The sequence below is a fragment of the Balaenoptera musculus genome, chromosome 15 (genome assembly GCF_009873245.2).
Source record: "Balaenoptera musculus isolate JJ_BM4_2016_0621 chromosome 15, mBalMus1.pri.v3, whole genome shotgun sequence".
NCBI lineage: Eukaryota > Metazoa > Chordata > Mammalia > Artiodactyla > Balaenopteridae > Balaenoptera > Balaenoptera musculus.
In genome coordinates, this window is record NC_045799.1 from 82,244,011 (window position 1) to 82,266,896 (window position 22,886).

At 51.6% G+C, this 22,886-nt stretch overlaps 1 protein-coding gene across 1 annotated transcript in view; it reads right to left on the reverse strand.

The window, feature by feature from the left end:
• Positions 1-22,886, reverse strand: part of LOC118880647 (myosin-16-like) — a 53,774-nt gene that overhangs the window by 3,482 nt on the left and 27,406 nt on the right. The window contains 20 exon segments of the mRNA XM_036824389.1: positions 662-865; positions 1,804-1,996; positions 4,018-4,121; positions 4,214-4,350; positions 5,506-5,722; positions 6,775-6,907; positions 8,209-8,405; positions 8,773-8,900; positions 10,172-10,289; positions 11,171-11,416; positions 11,707-11,793; positions 12,452-12,508; positions 12,958-13,002; positions 13,375-13,420; positions 14,776-14,921; positions 15,146-15,159; positions 15,162-15,231; positions 17,741-17,845; positions 18,863-19,090; positions 20,763-20,936. Of these exon segments, the coding sequence (XP_036680284.1) occupies positions 662-865; positions 1,804-1,996; positions 4,018-4,121; positions 4,214-4,350; positions 5,506-5,722; positions 6,775-6,907; positions 8,209-8,405; positions 8,773-8,900; positions 10,172-10,289; positions 11,171-11,416; positions 11,707-11,793; positions 12,452-12,508; positions 12,958-13,002; positions 13,375-13,420; positions 14,776-14,921; positions 15,146-15,159; positions 15,162-15,231; positions 17,741-17,845; positions 18,863-19,090; positions 20,763-20,936 (2,649 nt within the window).

Consider the following 22,886-nt stretch of genomic DNA (forward strand, 5'->3'; position numbering starts at 1 on the left):
TACTTTTTACCTCTGGGATTGGTCTTTTTATCTCTAAAGTGGGGTTGTTATCCCTATATGTCCCATGTACGATTTTTCTTTTGGTGAATTTGCATGAGATGGTGAGTAAGGATGAAGCCGTGCTGCTAAAGGACTGCACTGTGAGCGGCAGGAAGCACCTGTGTCACCGCCGGGGTCCCTGGTGTTGACCATGGGTGAGCCACTCAACTCTCGGCCACAGTTTTTCATTTGTACCACGAATGTCCGACTTTGGAATATTCTAGATCCCTTCCAGTTCTGAAGTTCTATCTTCAGTACACTGGGCAGGGGGCGGGGGTAACGGTTGTCCTTAAAATTGGCTAAATCATCAGAATCTCATGAGGAGTTTCTAAAAGTTTTGATTCCCGGGGGTCCCACCACAGACTCACTGGCTCAGAATCTCCAGGGGAGAGTCTGGGAGTCTGTCTTGAAAAGCTCTGCACTGAAAAATGGTTAGGATGGTACGTTTTATGTTACGGGTTTTTTTGTTTGTTTTCTAACCATAACAGAAAGCTGGCTCTGCAGGTGCATTCTGAGGATCTGCCGAGTGGGCCTTTGAGGGGAGCCCCTGAGGTTGGGGCGCCGCCCCGGCCTCACCCCAGCGCCCCGCGTGGGAGTCCACGTGGCCGGGAGCTGCCCCCACCTGGACGCTGAGCTCACTGTGCCGCTCGGTGACCTCCGCCACCTCCTGCTCCGGCAGCTTGCGGGCGCGCTCGCTGCCCTCCAGGGCCGAGCGCACCTCGTCCAGCTCCGTCTGCAGCAGGCTCAGGCGCCGCTCCTGCAGGCTGCACTCCTCCCGCAGCTGCTCGTGCTGCCGGGCGTCCTCGTCCATCTGGACCTGCAGGTCCTGGGGGACGAGAGACCCTGGCCTGAGCCCTTCTCCCACGGCCAGGGGTTGCCCAGGCCTGAGGGTGCTATGACCTTCCTGGCCCGGGCTCAGCGGGGAGCTGGGGTGAGGGTGGGGAGGTGGAGGCCACAGGGGAAGAGAGTGCAAAGTGCAGCCCTGCCCTGGGGAGTTCAGGGTCTGGTTGATGCAGGGCCCAGGTGTCTGGAGGATCTGTCCAGCCTGGTCAGCATCAGGTCCAGGACTTCCTGATGACGAGGACCTGGTGTTTCCAGCAGGGTCTTCTCAAGGAGGCCTTCCTCAGTGACCTTTGACAGTTACACCCTGCCCTGGCTAATTCCCGTCTCCCTTCTCCTGTCTTGTTCTTTCTGCATAGAACTTCTCACCATTTTTAATACTACAGTTTTATTTATTTGTTGCTTATTATTTGTCTGCAGGGAAGTTCGTTTGTTTTATCCATTCTTGTACCCCTAGCACCTAATGCAGTGCCTGGACAGGGCAGGGCTCCAGTAAACACATGTTGAATGCATGGGTCCAGCTACGCATGTGCTACAGACCAGGGTGATGACAGCAAGTGATAAAGCAGGCCTTCAGCTCTATTTAAGGTGAGTGGTCGGTATATGGGTGTTTCTAATGTTCTTTATTTTTCTATGTCTGTAATCATTTCTAATAAGTCAAAAATGATTTTAAAAAGCAAGACAGGCCCAACTTCCTGATTCCCTCCTTCCCTCTTTCCGGTGGTCCAGGATATGGATGTTGGTAGTTGGGGTCTCTCATTTATACAGTCCCAAGTCTCCCGCTCCCTAGGCTGCCAGCCGCCCCACGTTCTCGCTCTCGTGCCTTTATCCTGGCTGGACAGGCATGCCATTAGCTCCCAGTGAGCCTGCAGACTCGGGGATGGCTGGCTTTGTGATTAGTTCTTCCTGCTCCCAGATTGCTACCTTGATTTGCTGTTGCAGCCTTTTCAGCGTCTTCACAAGTTCGCTGTTGTTCTTGTTGGCGTGGTCCAGCTGGATTTCCATCTCATTCAGGTCTGTCTCCATCTTCTTCTTGAGCCGAAGTGCCTCTGCCCGGCCCTTGGCCTCCGCCTCCAGGCTGGCCTGCAAGGATTCGATGGCCCTCTGGTGGTTCTTCCTGCAAGTCCAAGCAGAGAAGGCCTTGGCCTGCTGGGCCCACTGTTCAGGATGTGCTAAACCTCCCTAGATAAGAAGTCTCAGCAGTAATGTGGATACGGCCACCATGCTGTGAGATTAAACTGTATCTCCATTTAAAGTCTTTAAGTGGGGGAGCATCATGCTTTGGGAAAAGGAATGGAAGGTCAATGTTTACCATGTGTCTTTGTGATCTCAATTCATTTAATATGCAAAACAGCCCTGCAAGGAAACTGAGGCTCCAACATGATGAAAAACACGCCAAAGATCACCCTTTAGTCCACAATGGAGTCAGAATTCAAAGCCAGATGCTAAGGTCTCTGTTTGTTTTCATTATAAAATGTGAGCTTTGGCTATACAGGTCAGAATCTCTCTTTTCAAAGCAACAGTCAAGTGACCAAAGAAAAAAATAGATAAATTGGACTTCATCAAAATTTAAGACTTTTGTGCTTCAAAGGATATTATCAATAAAGTGAAAAGACAACCCACAGAATGGGAGAAAATATTTGCAAATCATATATCTGATAAGGGTCTAGTATCCAGAATAAATAAAGAACTCTTAAAATCAACAATAAAAAGATAAATAACCCAGTTTTTGGGAAAGAACTTGAATGGACATTTCTCCAAACCAGATATGTAGCTGGTCAATAAGCACATAAAAGATACTCAGCATCATTAGCCATCATGGAAATGCAATTCACGTCCACCAGGATGGCTATAATCAAATGGCTGCTCTAAGTACTTCATATAAATGGAATCATACAGTATTTGTCTTCTTGTGACTGGCTTATTTCACGTAGCATAATGTCCTCAAGGTTCATTCATGTTGTAGCATGTGTCAGAGTTTCCTTCCTTTTTAAGGCTGAATAATATTCCACTGTATGGATGGACCACATTTTGTGTATCTATTCATTCATCACTGGGCATTTTGGTTGCTTCCCCACTTTTGCTATTATGAATAACGCTGCAATGAACTTGGGTGTACAAATATCTCTTTGAGACCCTGATTTTAATTCGTCTGGGTATATACTCAGAAGTGGAATTGCTGGATCGTATGGTAATTCTATTTAAAAAAATTTGAGGAATCTCCATACTGTTTTCCACAGCAGCTCTACCATTATTTTACATTCCCACCAACAGTGTACAAGGGTTCCAATTTCTCCACATCCTTGCCAACACTTGTTATTTTCTGTTTTTTGGATAGTAGCTATCCTAATGGAAGAGAGGTGGTATCTCGTAGTTTTGATTTGTATTTCCCTAGTGACTAATGATACTGAGCATCTTTCCATGTACTTGTTGGCCATTTGTATATCTTCTTTGGAGAAATGTCTATTCGAGTCCTTTACCCATTTTTTTAAAAAAAACTTTTATTGAAGTATAGTTGATTTACAGTGTTGTGTTAATTTCTGCTGTACAGCAAAGTGATTCAGTAATACATATATATACATTCTTTTTCATGTTCTTTTCCATTATGGTTTATTACAGGATATTGACTATAGTTCCCTGTGCTATACAGTAGGACCTTGTTGTTTATCCATTCTATATGTTTGCATCTGCTAATATCAAACTCCCAATCCATCTCTCCCCTACCTCTCCTCCCCCTTGGCAACCACAAGTCTGTTCTCTACGTCTCTGAGTCTATTTCTGTTTCGTAAATAAGTTCATTTGTATCATATTTCAGATTCCACATGTAAGTGACATCATGTGGTATTTGTCTTTCTCCTTCTGATTTACTTCACTACCCATTTTTGAATTGGGTTATTATCTCATGGGGTTTTGTGATGAATCACTAAAGTATTATATTTCTAAGTGCAAACCAGAGAGTGCCACATTAGTATAAGGTACCATCATTATTCCCATTTCACAGATGAGGAAACAGGTTCAGAGAGGCTCACCTAAATTGCCCAAGCTCACACATGACTGGTATGTGGCAGAGACCCAGGTTTCTGGACTCTGCTCCATCATGCTACCTAGACTCAGTCTCCTGCCCCATCAGCCTCATACCTCGTAGCTTCAAATTCCTCTTCTTTCTCGTGGATTCTCTGGTCGATATCAGCTTTCACCTGAGCCAGTTCCAGTTGAATTCGAATCACCTTGCTCTCTTCAACCTTCCAGGAATATAAACATCAGTCTTCCTGGCCCAGCAGGTGTGTGGTCCCTGGCCAAGGTCCAGCCCCCAATGTGATGACCACATGGTTACCTCCAGGGAAGACTCAGCTTCCTCCACGGCCACCTGGAGTTCTTCCTTCTCAATCTCCAATTTTTTCTTCATTTTCTGCAGCTCATGTATACTCCGTCCTCCCTCACCCAGCTGATCAATCAGTTCCTTTATCTCCTCTGAGAAAGGAATATTCTTGTTAACAAGAAGCAATATTCTTGTTAACAAGAAGACTATTCTTGTTAACAAGCAGCATGAGGACTACCGGCTTCCTGGGGTGGTGGCATGTGACACAGTTATTCCTCCATCTTTTCTCACCTGCACCAGGAGCTGATAGGGGTGGAGGCAGTGACCCTCAGCAGCACCTGATCATAACCCCACCCCCCCTTTTCCTTCCTCTCCTAGTCCAGTCAACCTATATCTGGTTCAGCTCTTCCTCCCCAATCTTTAACTTGTATTTACTTTATGCCCAAGTCCTTCCATGCTTACACTTCTGAAACTAAGAAAGCAGAGGCCTCAAACACTTGACTCTCAAGATTATCTCCTGTAAGCAGAAAGCTCCTATGGGAGTGACTCATAGGACCTTGGGCAGCTTTGGGGACAATCAAGGACCATCTTTTTCTACGCTCCATTGCAGTAATGCTACATCAACCCCCCCGGGACTCAAATACAACCCTGGGGAGGAAGCAGGGTGGGGCAGCCCGGATTGAGGAAACCCTGCATTGACTGAGTTTTCATTTCTGCCTCTCAGCAGAACAGGGACCCCAAAACAGTTCTTCAAAAATGGAAAAAAAGTGACATCTCTTGAACACGGAGTTTGTGTTTAGAAAAACCACAAAAACAAATAATACAAATTTCATGTGGCAAGATTATCTTTAAGAGATAACCAACACTTTTCAAGCAATATCCAACAATGAAATTCCAGCCTGAGACTCCTATATGTAAGAAACACATATGCATACACATATTATTTACATATGGTAGATGGAAGGGCTCAATATCTAAAACCTCCTGAGCCCTTATTTGACCAGCTACTCTACTGAGCGAAGACTTAAGACGTTTTTATCTTATTTCATTGCAACAGCCTTACACGGAAGGCAGTATTATTTCCCCATTTTACAGATGAGACACAGAAGAACTAGGTAACTCACCTGCCTGAAGTTATACTGCTGAATGCCCACATGCTTTGACCAAGTGCTTGCCAGCCAGTCAGCAAACACTGATTGTGCACCTACTATGTGCTGGGTGCTCAGACCCATGATGTGAAGGGGCGGGGGTGTGGGTCCGGCTGTGTCCTCATCCCTGCAGGCCCGTCCATCTGCCCCCAGACTCACCCTGCAGGGTCTTGTTCTCCTTCCTCACCGACTCCAGGTGCTCCAGGGACTCCTCGTAGACGGTCTTGATCTTGAAGCTCTCGGTCATGTACACGCGGCACTCCTTCTGGGAGGCGTCCGCCTCCGCCTGCAGCTCCTCGCGCTTCCGCTGCCACTCAGCCAGCATCTTGTCAAAGACCCGCTGCCTCTTGTCCAGGGCGGCGGCCGCGGCGTTGGCCTGGGGTGAGGTGGGGATGGTGTCAGGGGGCTGCCTTTCCTGTGCCTTTCCCCTCCGTCTGCCCCCTCCCTTCCTTCCCTCTACCTCTCCAGTAACTCTGGTGACCCCAGACTTCTTCGAATGGGGATAGAATTCAACCTTTGTGGCACAAGCAAAGAACAGGGAGTCCAGAAATAATTATGTTTCGGTTCCAGAACATCTACTACTAGACGTGTGACCTTGGGCAGCCCACCTTATTTTCCCAGGTGAGGGTTTTCTCAGGTGTAAAAGGAGGGATCTGGGCCACAACAGCCTTCCCAGATTTATGACGTTCACCTAACTCCCCATAACGTATTTCTCTATAACATACTAATATATACTATATATCATTGCCCAACTCAGAGATGGGTGGGTATTATTTTTCTTGTGAATCAAAGCTCGTTATTCCTAGACATTATTTTCACAGCCCTTCCATCTTTTTCATAACTCCCCGCAACTGTGTATTCGCTGCTGCACAATATTAGATGTTGTACATTTCTGCTTAATTTCTTCTTTTTTTTTCTGCTTAACTTCTTAATTTGGAGGGAGCAAAAACCTTCTTGGGGTTTTAGGACTTTTTCCCCCCAAAGCCTCTCACATGGCTATGACCTTATCTGGACCAAGACTGGGTTGGTGTGTGCCAGTGGAAATCTTATTTAATTCTGCTAAAGACTGGCGAATCAGTCTGAACTAGGGATGCAAACGGGACTATTTAGCCACACAAAGTGTGTGGGACATGGTTTGCAGAAGAGAAAGGGGAACAGGGGCAATAGGTGCCTGGACTTCCTGGGACTGAGTTTTATCCTTGTCACAGACCTATTTAAATAGTGGCTGGTTGAGTTAAGATCTCGGAATCATGAGCATGTTGACACACGTTCAAGCAGTGAGCAGCGGGCCTGACTGCAAACCCTGTTCTCCACCCTCTTGGGCCACCTGTTCCTTCTTGCTAACCCAGCATGTGACAGTCTCATCCAGCTTCCCGTGGGCTGTTGGACCCGGCGAATGGTCAGCCTTGGAGCATTTGGCCCTCTGACCTTTTCCAAGTCGATGGTGAGGTCCTCGACTTCTGCCTGGAGTCTCTGTCTGTTTTTCTCGAGGGAGGTGGCTCGGGCCTGGGCGGCTTCGGCCGTCTCTTTTGCCTCCTGGAGCCTGGTGGCCAGTTTTCTCCTGAGGATGAGAGCAAGAGAGGCCGTCAAGGAAACATAGGCACCCACGGGCAGGGGGGCCCAGCATGGCGCCGAGCTCTGGTGTCACAATGGAGAAGATGCAGATAAAAAGGGGGGTGTTGGGAACAGAGCAACCAGTGTCCAGTCATCCATTCCACAAATATTCATTGTTTCTACTCAGTGCCAAGTCCTGTTCTAGGCGTTAGGGAAACAGCAGTGAATAAAGCAGACTAAGATCCCTGCCCTCATAAAACTTCTGTTCTAGAGGGGGGACAGAAGACACAGCAAAATGACATAAGCACTATGGGAAAATAAAGCAGGGAGGGGACACATGTGCAAAGGCAAGGACCCTGTGGGTGTCTGGGGAAGAGGTTCCAGGCAGAGAGAGGGGAGGGTTTGAAATGGAGGTTTAGCTCGGAGTGAGAGCCTGGGGTGGGACCAGGCAGCCCCCGTAGCTCTCAATAGAAAATATTAGAACAGGGCTGGAGGGCAGGAGGTGGAGCTGCAGGAAGGCAGGTGTAGGCTCAGCGAATAAAGAGCGCCAGATAAAGATTGATGTCAGCTGGAAGGCACTGCGCTTACTGCTGTCACCACAAATTCCAGTGGATGGAAGGCACCAGCGGCAGGCTGGGGTCCCCTCCCTGCCTGGCACCAGGGGCTCACACGCAGGCCTCCCATGGGTGCCCTGGCCCACGGGCACCCACGCCAGCCTCTTCTTGTGTAAGAGGGCAGCTCTGAGCCACGTTCACGTGTCCACTCTTGTTTCCTCAGGCCCGTCAATCAGAGCGTTTGTGTGTCTAGTTTGAGAAGGAAGAAAGCTCAAAGGACTTGAGGGCATTCGCCACAGAGCTGGGGAACTGGCCGAGGGGAGACCTCTACCGCGGAGCGTGGCCTGTGTCCTCCCAGCATCACTGAGGGGCCTCACCCCAGTCCCGCCAGGCCCGTGGAAGCTTCCTGAGCACTTCAGAGGCAGAGAAGCCCTGCCTGGAGGCAGATCCCGCCCCCCCACCCATCCTGACTTCCCTGCAGGGAGCCTGAGCATTTCTGGGCAGAAGATGTAGGTAAGAGAGCCCTTGAAGAGGGAAGCTGAAGGCAGTGGGGCATGCAGTGCGTGAGCTGGTGAGGGCACGAAGTGGGCTCCCTGTCCTGACACTCGTGCCCCCTTTAAGAGGAGCCCCTGAACTGCCCTCTCCTGGGTGTGGCCCTGGCGTCAGCTGTGGCTGTTGTGCTCAGACCCCCACCTTGCACCCACCCGCCAACCCGCTGGCCTCCCCGGCCCTCCTGGCGCAGGGTGACGCTCACTTGGTCTCCTCCAGCTCCTCGGTCCTCTGGATGGCGTCCGTCTCGTACTTGGTCCTCCAGGTGGTCACCTCGGTGTTGAGTTTGGACACAAGGTGCTGCAGCTCCGACTTGCCTCCCTGCTCCTCCTCCAGCTGCTCCTTCAGCAGGTCCAGGTCGTGCTTGGTGTTGGCGAGACTCACCACGGCCGTGCTGCGGGACTGCGGTGACCAGACCAGCCTGTCAGGGCGCCCCCAGTCTCTGTGGCACCCAGGGCCATCACTTAGATATACATGACATTGGATCAACAGTGCAGCAAGTAAAGGCGGGGTGGGCGGGAAGACACAGGAGTCTACAATCCAAACCACCAGGGTTTAACTTTCCTTGATTTCTTCCAATTACTATCCACGAGGATACGTAATTTCGTTAATTTCATTTGGTCGCACATATAGCGTACTCTGGTTTTGTTGTTAACTCTTTTACTTGCTGTGGAATCAAATATTTTTCATGTTCCGTCTACATCTTCATAACATATGACTTTCTTCAAGGAGACAGCTCTGTCACCCCCTACCTCACCCCCAAACCAACCTTGGACTCTTCATCCAGCTGCCTCTTGTAATCGTCCACCTGTGATGTCAGGGACGTCTTTATCCTCAGGATCTGATTAAGCTGGCTCTGGGATTCTTCATATTCCCGGCTCAGTTCACTGTTTTCAGCTGGACGAGAAGGGAAGGGAGACGCGTTGGGTGGAGAACTAGCTCCCCCGCCAGATCCTAGGCCTTGCTCCCAAAGTGCCCATCAATATGGTGGCTTGGCCAGCTGAGCTGGAATGGGGAGCACGGCGACCACCACATCAGCTGCCCGAATCAAGTGGGCCCAGGAGGGGAGCAAGTGCCCAAGGGTCGCCACCATCCAGGTGATTTGCATGGGATAAGCGGCTTCAGATAACGAAGCCCCTGGCAGGAGATACAGCAAAGAAGTTTGGAGAAAACAGTCGGGCTGAGAGTGTTTACTTTGAAAAATGCATTTGTCACGGTCCCAGAACCTACACTCCTGTCATTTGTGGACTGATTTCCGGAGCCAGAGGCCAGGAGAAGGTGCATGAGCCAGAAGACCAGCAAGGGTTCCCAGTTCTGCCCTGTATCGTCGGTTTTGTGACCGTGGGCAAGTCACTTCACCTCACTGAGTTTCACTCTTCTTATCCATCAAATGGGGATATTGATTTTAAAAAGTATTCAGAATGTGGAAAATAAGGCCAAAGGAGGTTCTCTGGTGTCAAACGAGAGTGTTGTCTAACTGGTGTGCCTCAGGAGTGTTAACTTCTCGAAGGAAATGCACCTTTGCTTGACTTAACTGTTGACCCCTCTTTAGAGCCCAGACTCTGCGAAGTCAGATGTTAACTTGCATATTGATGAGTTGCAAATTATTTTTGACCTAGAGATGCAGAGAATTTCTTCTGGAAGAAAAAACCCCACATCAAACCTAGAGGTTGCAGTATTATTGCCACATAGGACATGAACCAGTTTTGCATCTAACTCAGCAGAGTTACTGAAACGTTCCTTTCCCGACTGGCTATGTAAATCTCGGCCCCCTCAGGTGCTTTTCAAAAGCAGTTTTACCATTTTTCTGGTTCCCTCATTAGTGACACGTGTTCGCTTTACGTTAGTAGGCAGGTCATGTTTTAAAATGTTTGAAAATTGTGTTTTGTCCGTATTACTGCTTCTCCCACTGATCTCACGGGGTGATTGAGAGAACTGATATGAAAATGTTTTGGATAGATAGTGTTCCCTGTTTTACACTGTAAAGATGTTACTTGGAGCACTCAGTGGGTGGAAGAAAATCTTCTCGTCTCGTCACAGGGGATGTGGATTTTCCAAGGTCAAGGAAGCTCTGGGAGGGCACCCAGGTCCTCTTTCAGTTTCCTTGAGGATCCCCGCTCCTTTCCATGCGCTGTTCCTTAGGAAGCTGCGGGGAGGGGAGAGCTCACCTTGGAGGCGGGTCCTGATGGCGTTGACTTCCGCCTGGTTCCGCTCCAGCTCAGCCACCTTGGCATTGGCCTCTGATAAGTTATCTTCCAGCTTTCGGACGTGGGCCTCGGCGTTCATCTGCTCAGGGAGAACGAACCCAGTGGGGAAATGGGGAGGCCCAGGCCAGGCCCTCCCTGCTTCCCAGCTGCGCTGCCCTAGTGCAGCCTCCCAGGCCACCTGCCTCATCCTTCTAGAACATCCTTGTCTCAGAAACCTCCAGCGGCTCACCATTTTCTATCAACGTAAGCCCAGAGCCTTTGGGTTGGCACACAACCCCTCACTTCCGGGCCCCTGCCGACCTCACCCAATAGGAAAATGCCGGGAGCCAGTTAATTTGAGGAAAAATACCAGCATTAGAGCAGACGTCTGCAGATAAAACAGGAACTATGAGGATGCCTCGTGCGTGTCTGAAGTTTGGAGACGCTAATTGGCTGGGACCTGGACCCGCAAAGTATCATCCCTGCTCACCTTCGGAGCACCTCCCGCCACTTCCCTTGTGTCACAAGAAGACTCTTCCTGTGGCAGGGGCTGGATAAATGCATGTTGAGTGGCTTAATTTTACTTTAATTGTACTTAATTTTCTCTTGCCACATATCACTTTTTCATTGTGGCAATGATTGTTTCTCCTACTAAGTCTCCAACTCCTGGAGGATATAGTCATACTAATGTCATGATGACCCTAATAGCTCACATTTATTGAGCTTTTCTTACGTGCCAGGAACTGTCGTAGCCCTAACAACAGCACTATGAGGTGGGGATTATCATTATTCCCCATTTTACAGATGGGGAAACCGAGGCACGGTTAGGTTGTGCACCTTGGCCGAGGTTATACACACAGCCAGTGGGGTCTGTGACGGGTCCTTCTTGGTTCCCTTCACAGCATCCAGAATGGGCCTCGGGCCTGTCGGGGGGCTCAGGGGATATTATTCGTGAAGGCTCTGCGGGGTGTCCCCCCTCACCTTGGACTTCTGTATGGTCTCCACGCTGGCGTTGAGGTCGTCGATCTCGGCCTTCATGACCTGCTTGTCCTTCTCCAGCTTGGACTTGACCCTCTGCAGGTTCTCCACGCGCTCGGTCAGCTCGGCCATGGAGTCTGCGTGCTTCTTGCGCAGCGTGGAGGCCGCTGCCTCGCTCTGCAGGGCCGCCTCCTCCAGCTCCCGCCGCAGCTTCAGCAGCTCGGCCTCCCGCTTGCGGTTCTGCTCGATCTGGGGCGGAGCAAAAGCAGGGCTCGCGGGCTGGCCGGTGCTGGCCTCCCTGGGGCGTTCGGTCCAAATCCCACCTGCCTCCACTGAACCGAGGAGCCCCAGAAGAAAGTGGACTGAACCAGCCCCCTCTTGCCTGTTCTTTATCGTTGATTGGTTTCTCCTCAAGGGAGCCCCGGGAATTCAGCAAGAACTAACTGGTCTTTATCCCCCTGCTCATCGTCCAGCATTTATTTTCTCCCTGCAGGCAGGCAGGCAGGAATCGGGGTTCCTGGACACCCCGAGGATGGTACCTGAGCAGACGTGGCTCCCCCAGCCTCTTCCAGCCTGTCACTGAGGTCTTCGAGGTCTTGGGACAGGTCACTGCGTTGTTTCTCCACCTGGAGGGAGATGGGATGACACTGACCTTGGCCGTCCAAGAGCCCCTGTTTCTCTGGTAAGGATTGTGATGACCGCCTGGCGTCTGTGAGGCCAGGGCCCTGCGCTTGGGGAGCTCTGCACTCTGCCCGTCACCCCCCACACTCAGCAGAGTATGCTGTCTGTCCTCTTCCCTGCACTGGGGGGGCCTTAGTGCCCATCCTGCCCCCCAGCCCAGCTGGGCTGAAGCTGGAATTAGGTGTGTTACGATCCGTCTCCCTACAGGATCCCTGCCCTCAAGCCTCCCTCCACTCCTGGCTCTTCCTTTCACACCTTTGTACCTGTGCACATAAGTGCTATTTGATTCCCTTTGCCTAGAAGCTCCTCCCCGCCTCAGCCTGTTGAATTCAGTCTTCCAGTCCCCAGGCTAACATTGCCCACTCTCCGTGGACCGCACAACAAAGAGCATCTGTGCCTCTTGCGTCGTCATTAATGGGCACGTGTAGCACAGTGCCTGGCACACAGTAGGTGCTCAAGAAACAACGAGGCCTTTCCAACCAGAACCCCATCCTCCTCTCTACTGGTTTCCCAGCAGGAGTTTCTGCTCGTGGTTGGATTGTGGCTTCACTGGGTCCTTTGCCTCAGGAAAGGAGGCAGGAAGCGTAGACACGTCTCACTTACCTTGGCTCTCATTGCCCTCTCAGCCTCCAGCTCTTCCTCCAGCTCCTCGATTCGGGCCTAGCAGGCAAATAAGCAGACAGAGCGGGGCATTTATCTCTCCTGGGTGAAGTTAGAGACCTACCCACTGGCCTTTTAGAATGAAAATGATGGAAGGCAGCTAAGAGTATGCGGGACGCTGTCAAAAGCAGAGGGAAGCGGGACACAGAGAGTGTGTGCAATGGCCCTGAGGCAGGAGGGAGGCTGGGGTGTGTGAGACCCCGCAAGGGGCCAGAGGGGCTGGACGGAATGGTGGGGGAACGGTGGGTGACGAGCCAGGGAGGGAGCAGGGGCTATTGTGGAGGGCCCTGTGGCCACTGTGGGGACTTGGAATTTATCCCAGCATGAGGTGGTCATGAGTCAGTCTCCGAGGACTCTGTGGCAGCAGCAGATCAGCTGATGTGAGCAAAGGCGCAGGCCAGTGCATTTCAAAAGAGGATCTGGGTCTCCTCCGTCCCGCACAGACAGACCTGGTGTTCCTTTAGTTTCCGCTGCAGTGTGGAATTCAGAGACTGCTCGTCCTCGTATTTATTTATTTATTTATTTATTTTTTTTTAAAGTCTTTCTGTGTCCCCCATTTCTTTTTTTTTTTTTTTTTTTAATTAATTAATTAATTAATTTATTTATGGCTGTGTTGGGTCTTCGTTTCTGTGCGAGGGCTTTCTCTAGTTGCGGCAAGTGGGGGCCACTCTTCATCGCGGTGCGCAGGCCTCTCACTATCGTGGCCTCTCCCGTTGCGGAGCACAGGCTCCAGACGCGCAGGCTCAGCAATTGTGGCTCACGGGCTTAGTCGCTCCGCGGCATGTGGGATCTTCCCAGACCAGGGCTCGAACCCGTGTCCCCTGCATTGGCAGGCAGATTCTCAACCACTGCGCCACCAGGGAAGCCCCGTCCTCGTATTTAGAGTTGACAGAATTGATTTACATATCCCTCCTGCAAGAGAAGGTTTGACCTCCTGAGGAAAAGCTCTGAGGCTAGACCAGCAAGCTGGCACGGGAATGGAGCTGGGGCTGCCGGAGGGGAACTTGACCCTGCTGAGACCCACTCAACCCTGACCCCTGGCCTTCTCACCCTACAGATGAGTCGCCCTGCAGAGCCCCAGGATCTGCTCCACTGGTTTTTCACTCACTCATTCATTCACTTGTGCATTTATTAATTTGCCTTCCATTTATTGAGTCCCTCCTGGTGCCAGACATTGTCTGGGGTTCCAGGGACACATCAGTGAACAAAACGGACAGAAGTCACTGCTCTGGTGCAGCTTACAGTCTAGGGGCTCCAGAATCACACGGATGCTTGGCCTTTTTAGGGAAAACGTTCCTCCAAAAACTTTCTGCAAAAGGCTGTCTCCTCCTGATGTGTGAGTTCCATGTGTCAAGAGCCACGTGTGAGAGCTAAGATGCCAGAGACCAAGCAGATGGGGAGGATGGGCAGGGTCACCCGCACCTTCTGGGTGTGCCTCCCAAGAAATGTGCTGAGATGCAGATTTAGCTGCACACGCCCTCTTGGCAGCCTGTGGTGCTTTAGAATTGCCCTAGCAAAATGTACTTCAAAGATGCATTGTCCAGGGGACTTCCCTGGTGGGACAGTGGATGAGACTCTGTGCTTCCAATGCAGGGGGCCCGGGTTTGATCCCTGGTGAGGGAACTAGATCCCACATGCATGCCGCAACTAAGAGTTCACATACCACAACTAAGGAGACCATGTGCCACAACTAAGGAGCCCACCTGTCACAACTAAGACCCGGCGCAACCAAATAAATAAATAAATAAATACTTTTAAAAAAGATGCATTGTCCAAATTCTGCCCCCTAAAAACTTTCCTTACCTGCCTCCTTATCTCCATCCCTTCAGCCTCTTACTCAGTTTCGGTTTATGCTTGGACTATTGCAGTAGTTGTCTTCCTGCTTTCTCCACCCCACATGTCCTCCATGTTATTACCAGGGTGGTATTGCTAACATACCCCCTCAATTCCTTGTGATCTTTGAGAGCCCAATTTGCAGGTTTCTGCAAAGACTCCCTGACCTCTGGGGTGGGTGCATTGCTTAGTACCTGTGTCCTTTCTAGCGCCCAAAAGGCCCTGTGTGAGGCTGGGAGCTCCCTGAGAACAGGGAAGCACCTGCTCCTCCCTCCCTAATCCTCCGAGCTGAGCACAGTGCCTGGCACAGAGCAGGTGCAGGGGACATGCATTGATACACATGAAGCCCTCAGCAGAGTGCCTGGTGCCGGGTGCCATCCAGGAAGTGCTAGATATCGCTAACACTGCTACGGGCAAAATGAAAGACTGCGTACTTTTTCACCGCCTCCTCGAGATCTAGCTTGGACCGCTCCATCTCATTGAGATTGTCAATGGTCATCTTCAAGTCACTCTCAGCTTTCCGGCGAGCTTTTTCCACTTCCGCCCGGATTTTCTTTTCCTGTTCCCAATTATCCTCCAGCTGCGGAGACAAAAAATACAAAAGAAGGTAGGGTGTGTGTGTTGGGGGGGCGGGGGTTGTCTGAGGCCAGAATGCAATAAAGAACCAGACTGGGCCTGGTTCCTTAGCTGTGGCATCAGAAGGGGCCTCACTTCCCAGTTCCCCAAAATGTATCTGAGGCCCCTGTGCCCTGGGACAGACCTGACCGTCGAGCTATAGAATCAGACCCAGCGACGGGGCATTACCTCGTGGATCTGGTGCTAAGCTTGCTGTTGTTCCTGGTCAGATGGTTCACCTTGTCCTCCTCGGCTTGCAGGTCGTCAAGGGTTTTCTGGAAGGAAAGATACGCATGTGTGTCCTGTGAGGCAGGCGGGAGCAGCTGAACAGATCTGGTTCTCTGCCGTCACTTCCCAGCTGAGTTGATGTCAGTGATCAGTTACAGAGCACCTGCTCCTGGGTGGTGGGTGAGGCCACGGCACACTGATCACCCGTCAGCCACAGGCGGGCCCCTAGGGGTCAGTTGGGGGCTCTGGTTCTCCACGGGGCATATAGGAAATCTGGGGGGGGGGGCGGTGCTTCTGGTTGTCACAATGATTGGGGGCCTCACTGGTACTTTGTGGGTGCTTCCAGGGACGCTGGACATCTGGCCTTGCTCTGGATGATGGGTGCCGTGAAGAATAATTCTGCAGTTCACACACTTGCTGTCCCATCTAGCCATTCATGTAAGTAAACAACTATTGATACTTTTCTGAACCTAGAACCCAGTACCTCTTCACACATAACTCGACATTTTTTTCATTTAGTATACGGTACAATTTTAAAGAATGATCTACCATGAAAACTAAGCGAAGATTGACTTCTTGTTGTTAAAATCTCCCTGAGAATTATTCACTGTTTTGTAAAATTGTATCACTGGTAGCAACCGCACTTGGCTACCTGAGTCACCAACACCCCCTCGGGTGCCCGTCTACAACCATCAAAGACGGGCTTGGGCAGGCAGCCCTCCTAGATCTGCCTGAGCTTTTACACTTTGACAGCCCCATTATTTATTATAAATTACTTTCACTCATTTCTCCTTTTTTTTTTAATTTTTAAATATATTTATTTTATTTATTTATTTTTGGCCTCATTGGGTGTTCATTGCTGCATATGGGCTTTCTCTAGTTGCAGCTCTTCGTTGCGGTGCTCAGGCTTCTCTTTGCGGTGGCTTCTCGTTGCAGAGCACAGGCTCTAGGCACGTGGGCTTCAGTAGTTGTGGCTCGCGGGCTCTAGAGCGCAGGCTTAGTAGTTGTCGCGCATGGGCTTTGTTGTCCTGCGGCATGTGGGATCTTCCCGGACCAGGGTTCGAACCCGTGTCCCCTGCATTGGCAGGCAGATTCTTAACCACTGTGCCACCAGGGAAGCCCCATTTCTCCTTTTATATGGAAGGGCCCTCTATTGATTTTTCTGAAGTTATGTATTAGTTACATTATTATAATTTTCAATTCAGGATAGTAAGAGGGCGTTCCAAAATACAGCTGATCCTCATTATCCGTGAATTATCTATTTGCCAATTTACCTACTCGCTAAAATTTATTTGTAATCCCCAAATCAATACTCATGGTGTTTTGTGGTCATTCGTGGACATGTGAAGCGGGGCATGTTCCCAGCTGAGGTCGGATAAATGATGCTCTGTCTCCTCGATTCGGCTCAGACTGCAAACACGTGTCCTTTTCCCAGTCTGTGTAGTGCCACGTTTTCTACATGTCAGCGCTCTTTGTTGGTGATTTCACTGCTTACAGTGGCACCAAGCACAGTTCTGCAGTGCTGTCTGGCGTTCCTCACGCAAGAAGGCTGTGAGGTGCCTTGCAGAGAAAATCTGTGTGTTAGATGAGCTTCATTCATGCCTGAGATACAGGGGGCTGTTGACCATGAGTTCAATGTCAAGGTATCAACAATATGTACTTAATAAGGTGTTTTTCAACAGAAATACACATAAAACAAGATAATGTATTGATCACCATCGTATGTATGATGTATTGATGGGTTGACGAAAACGCTGTGACTAGAGGCTCGCAGGAACATAACCCTGTATTTCCCTGAGAGCAGAGGTTCAGTATTTGCTAATTCAGTGACTCTGTAGAACATCGCTACCTCGAATAATGAGAACTGAGCGTATTTGCTATAACAGGGGGCTCTGGGTTTGATATGATGGAGAGTCACAGTCTAAGGGGAGGTGTTTCCAGAGGCGACAGAGAAATGTGCTCGGGGGACATACTGTAGATTCATGATGTCAGCAAACACAGGGCTGAGGGTCCACTGTCTGGTCTGGGCTTCAGTTTGCTCCTGTCACCTGTGTCTAGGCTAGGAGGTGCTCCACACCGCGGTCAGCACTGGTGGGCGGTCAGAGTTGGCTCCACACTCAGGAGCAACTGGAACAGTCGGGTGGGCTCCCCGTGACCTCAGGAGCTCATGCCTGTCGTTGCCGCAATGAATCAGGGCTCCCTGGTGCTTTAGAGCTCACAGGGCACTTCCATATGCCCACTTCATCCTTGTGACTCTGGGAGCATCCCTCCCAGTGTGCCTGGACCATTCTGATGCATGCCTGCTGTCCCCTTTCACTCTGAAACCTGTCCTAGTTTGGGTGATAAATGATATGTTCACCCCACTTAACAACAAACCTGGAAGGAAGGTAGCAAGTGACTGTGTCCACTTCACTGATGAGGGCATTGTGATTTAGGGAGACTCTGTGACTTCCCCAAGGGCCCCAGCTGAGGGGCGGCATAGCCGGGATTCGAATGAGGGTCTCCCGTCTCCGAGCTCCATTTGCTCCGCCAAGAGGAGAAGTGGCCGGTGCCTACCTGGTGCAGCTCCTCCAGGGCCCTCTTCTCCTTCTGGAGCTTGGCGATAGAGCCTTCTCGAAGCGAGAGGTCCCCAGTCAGGGTGCGGACCTTGTGATCCAGGGCCTGGAGTTGGGGCGGGGGGGGAGAGGCTGGACTTCAAGGCTGGGAACACCCTCAGGGGGAGAAGGGGAGGGGGGCATTTGCCCCGAGAGAGGGTTCTCAGCTTGGCTGCTCCCCTGAGTCACCTGGGAGCCTACGAGATACCAATGCCCAGGGCACAGCCCAGCCAAGCAAGTCAGAATCTTGGCGGGGAGGGGGCAGAGAGAGCACCGTCAGGCCTTGGCTACTCAGGGCCTGGTCCTTGGACGGCAGCCGTGGCTTTGCCAGGGACTGTGTTGGAAACATAGCCCCTGGGCCCCTCAGGACCTGCTGGCCCAGAGCCTGCGTCTTGTCGAGGTCCCCATGGTTCGAGTGCACATCAAAGCTGCAGACGCCCCGGTTTAGGCGGCGTCCACCTCCCCATGCTCGGGGGCCCCACCCACTGCGAGATAGGAAGGGGGCCTGGGACCAAGGGCCAGCCAGACGGTACCAGGAGCCAGGGAGCCACTTGGAGGGGCAGCAGCTGCTTGTTTGGGCAGAAATCCAACAGCTAAAGGTGACCCCACCTTACAATACGGTTGCTTCCTCTGGGAAGGGGGAGAGGTGGACATGGTGCTGCAGAAGGGTGTTCTGGGAGGCGCCCCAGGGATGCGGAGGCTGAGTGGGCAGAAGGCCAGGCAGACGCCCAGGAATGCCAGGCACGAGGAGGACCGGCCAGGCCTGGGCGTCCCCACGAGGGGAACAGCCCTCAGCCCCCTGAGTCAGCTGCTCTGTCCAGACAATGGACGTGTGCTCTGTCTGCTCTATCCGACATTGTAGCACTTGCTGCGAGCGGCTACTGAGCCCTCCCTATGCGGCCAGGTTGACTGAGGAACGACATTTGAAACTGTACTGAATTAAGTTAAAATAGCTGCATGTGGCTGGCGGCTCGGGTCCCGGGCAGCACTGCGGTACGGGCTCTGGGTGTGGCCCCTGCAGGGCAGCGGGCTGGGGGTTCCCTGGCCCTGGGAGGAGCAGGGTCTGGCCCAGGGGCCTCCCCACCTGCTTCTCCTTCTCCGTCTTGGCCAGCGTGGTCTCCAGGCCCTCCAGGTCCCGCTTGAGGTCACTGAGCTCCCCCTCCAGCTTGCGCTTGGTGGCGCTCAGCGAGGCCGATGTGCCCTCCTCCTCCTCCAGCCTCTCCCGCATGTCGGAGATCTGGCTCTCCAGCTCCATCTTGGTCTTCATCATCTGGGTCAGGCGCTCCCCTGCATCTATCAGGTTCTTTTGCTCCTGGTGGAAGAAAGAGAGTATTGGTCAAAGGCAGGGTCCGGGCACCTGCAGGGGAACGTGCTGACGGATAGGCCTCGGGCTGATGGGCCCCCAACAAACGTGTCCTGGGGGCTGGACAGGGGCTGGCTATCTCTGCGCTTCTTGGTGACAAAGCCTCGTCCAGGAGCGTGGCCCCCAGACCAGCAGCAGCAGCGTCACCTGCGAGCCGGTTAGAATGCAAACTCTCGGGCCCCACCTGTGACCTGTTCATCCCAATCTGCTTTTTAACGAGATCCCAGGTGGTCAGATGCACTTAAGGTGTTAGCAGAGTGGTCTAGGAGAAGTGCGGGCCACTCAGGCAGGACGCCTCTGTCCGTTCAGGCTCTGCCATCTCATCCACTGTTCCCATGTGGGCCTATGCTTGCATCCGCCAACGTGGAGGGGCATGTCCACCCAAAGAACTCCCAGCATTGATTTAGCACTTTCGTGTTGACAAACCCTTTCCCGTCCCTGGTTTCTCCTTATAACAACACTGAGAAGCAAGCCAGACAGGTGTTATCTATAAGCTAGGGTTCAGAGATGAGGGAACCGATATGCAGAGGGGGTGGAGTTGTCAAAAGTCACACAGGCAGTAAGTGGCAGAGGAGGGACAACCGGGGTGTCCACTGGGGTCTCCCTGAGATGGGGTCAGTGGTGTGAGACAACAACTGGCCATGGAGTCAGAAGACCAGACCAGCTAGGTGACTTTTGGTTCGTGGCATAAATTTACTGAAATTCAATTCTCTGCAAAATAAAGGACATGATCATCGTGAGGCATAAAGGGATGGAGCACATGGAGGCACTTCTGTAAATGGAAGATTCTTTTATCCTTGTATTCACGCTCGGCCTCGGCCTCCCCAGACATAAAATGAGGGTCCTAGCCTGAGCAGCTTCTCAGGGGTGTGGAAAGGATGGGAGAAAAGATGTCAGAGACAGCTTGGGGAAAATGGATAGCTAATGCAAGTGCTGACACTCTCTCGGCTGAGGAGACACGGCTGTGACAGAGCAGGAACGACCAAGATGGGACTGGACCCCTCCCGGTCGTGGGTCTTCTACTGACCGGCTTGGGACCTTGATCAAGTCTCTAAAGGTCGGTCAAGTGGAGTTTCCTACCCTGAAGATACACATGAAAATCGGGCGTCTTATGAGGTGGTTGTGAAGCTCAAACCAGAGAAGGAAGGACCCTTGTAAACCAGAAGTGTCACGGCAGTGAAGCCGCTCATCGTACTGGGAGTCAGAGTCAGGCTTCCCGCAGAAACTAGGTCATATGTTCTCCCCTCTGTGTTTGCACTTGACGGGCGAGGAAAAGGAGGCGGAGAAAAGAGGGCAAGTTCCCTAGGTCCCCAGGGAGCCAGGCTCACCCCAGAGGTGCTCCTCCCACCGTCTCGTGGCCCCCATGTCTGGACAATCCCCCAGGCCCAGCATGTACTGTATGTGTGTGTGCCCAGCCTGCTGCTGTGGGCAAACAGGAATTTGATGGAGTCTTTTTGGTAGTTGGGTCCAGGGTGACATGGCAACGAAAGAAAGAGAAGGTTGGGAATTCCCCAACGTCTGGAAGGACACAGCTTCTTGGAAGGCCACTCTCCCTCCTTCTCTGGGTCTGACTCTTGCCAAGGCCCCCAGCTGCTGCCGCTGCCCCCAGGGCCCCACATACTGCCTGCAGCTGGATGGTGAGGTCATTCTTCTCCTGGCTGAGCGTGGCCATTTTCTCCTCCAGATCCTTGAACTTGCTTAGCAGCTCCTGCGTCTTGGCCATGGCGTTCCTCAGCTCCTCCTCCTTGGCCTTCATCTCCTCCTCTTGCCGAGCCACATTCAGGAGTGGCTTGACCTGGGTGGTGAACAACACTGCAGAGTGTTAGGGGGATGGGCTTTGCCAGGGGGCTAGGTGGTGGGCTGCTTTGCCTTCAACCAGGAATAGTCGCTCCTCTTCTGCACCCACAGCACCTGTCTGGACCTCTCTGTGCATTTGGCACTTCTCATCCTGCAAGAGTGCCTGGGTCCATTGCGTCCTCTGCCCTGCTAGACCACGAGCCCTGCCCTCTGCCCCTCCCCATCTCCCTCCTGCCCTCGGTGTCTCTACAGCACCAAGCAGAGCAGGCAGGACAGGCCCTCGGGATATTTCCTGATCAATGGATACATTATTTGGGAGCGCAAACACCATGGATTTGGGAGAAGGAATCACCTCTCTTTGAAGATGACAGATAAACCTGTCATCGCCAGCCTGGTCTGTCGGGACCTGGGATACAGCAGTGCAAAATTTGCATAAAAAGGTGATAGTAAGCATCACTTGCAACTGTGTTACACTTTTTATCCAGTGAAAGCCTCCCCCAAGGTGTTGTTTTTTTCCATTGATTCATCCTATCTGATTTAGTCAAATAAGATTAGAGCTCACTTAACACGCTAAGAGTAAAGGATTTTAACTTAATTTTATGTTTTTACTCATTGGAACAGGATCTTGCTCCGCTATGTTTACTTGGTGAAGTTTTACTTCCTGGTAAAGAGCAGAGAAGTTTCTAGGCTCTGTCTCCTTGTCATCTGTGGTCACTTATGTCTGGCTTGGAAGGAATCTTTTTTTTTTTTTAATTAATTAATTTATTTTTGGCTGTGTTGGGTCTTCGTTTCTGTGCGAGGGCTTTCTCTAGTTGCGGCAAGCGGGGGCCACTCTTCATCGCGGTGTGCGGGCCTCTCACTATTGCGGCCTCTCTTGTTGCGGAGCACAGGCTCCAGACGCGCAGGCTCAGTAATTGTGGCTCACGGGCCCAGTTGCTCTGCGGCATGTGGGATCTTCCTAGACCAGGGCTCGAACCCGTGTCCCCTGCATTAGCAGGCAGATTCTCAACCACTGCGCCACCAGGGAAGCCCTGGAAGGAATCTTAAAGGCGTTGGTCTGGGGCTTCCCAAAGGGTAACACATACACTGAGGGGGCAGGTGAGATGGATTCACCCTTTGCACGGAAACCTTTTGATTTTCATTGTTACATAGTTACTTTAAAAATAATTTTGAAAAGTAATAGTTTAATACATGATTTTGAAAAATAATAATTTTTAAAAATGAAAAGAACTCGTGAAATCCAGTTTTATGCATAACGTTTGCTTAGGATGAGACAGGTAAGGATGCGAAGTTTCCTTTTAAAATAAAAATTTTGAAATAAAAAAGTGAGTTGATATAAAAGAAAGAAGGTCAGTCATAGAACAGGTGGGAGAAGTGCCATACTGACTAAATTTGAGAAATTTTTGTTTAGATCCCTCTGCCGTCTCAGGCCCTCCTGTGCGTGGGTACCGCTGGGGATGCAGAACTTACTATCCCTCCCTTTCAATTTGTGGTCAGCATGGATTGTTAGAAAGTTCTTCCCTATGGGGAGGGGAGAGAAGCTTCTGCTTGAGCTGTCGGGGGCTCAGGGCCCCCAAGGATGACCTGGAGCCTGTGCCAACCCTCCACGAAGCCGCCCTGAACACCCCGCCCCTCAAGACAGCACTGCCCTCCGGCCCCCTGAATGCGGCAGCCCTGCCCCCGGGTCCAGTGGCGTGCTTCCTTGTAACAGGGACCCCAGGTGGGACGCCATGCCCCAGCGCGACTGGAGCCTCATGCAGTAGGCTGGTTCGTGGCCTCCTGCATTTGTTGAGGGTGGCCTGGTTGCCTGGGTGCCTGCAGCCTCACCTCCTGGCTGACTCACTCACCCCCACTGCTGCCTCAGAGCAGCCTGGGAAAGGAGAGGTCGGATCCCATGATTTCCTAAAGTCCAGGACTTCACTGAAGGAGTTGAGATGCTTCAACACGC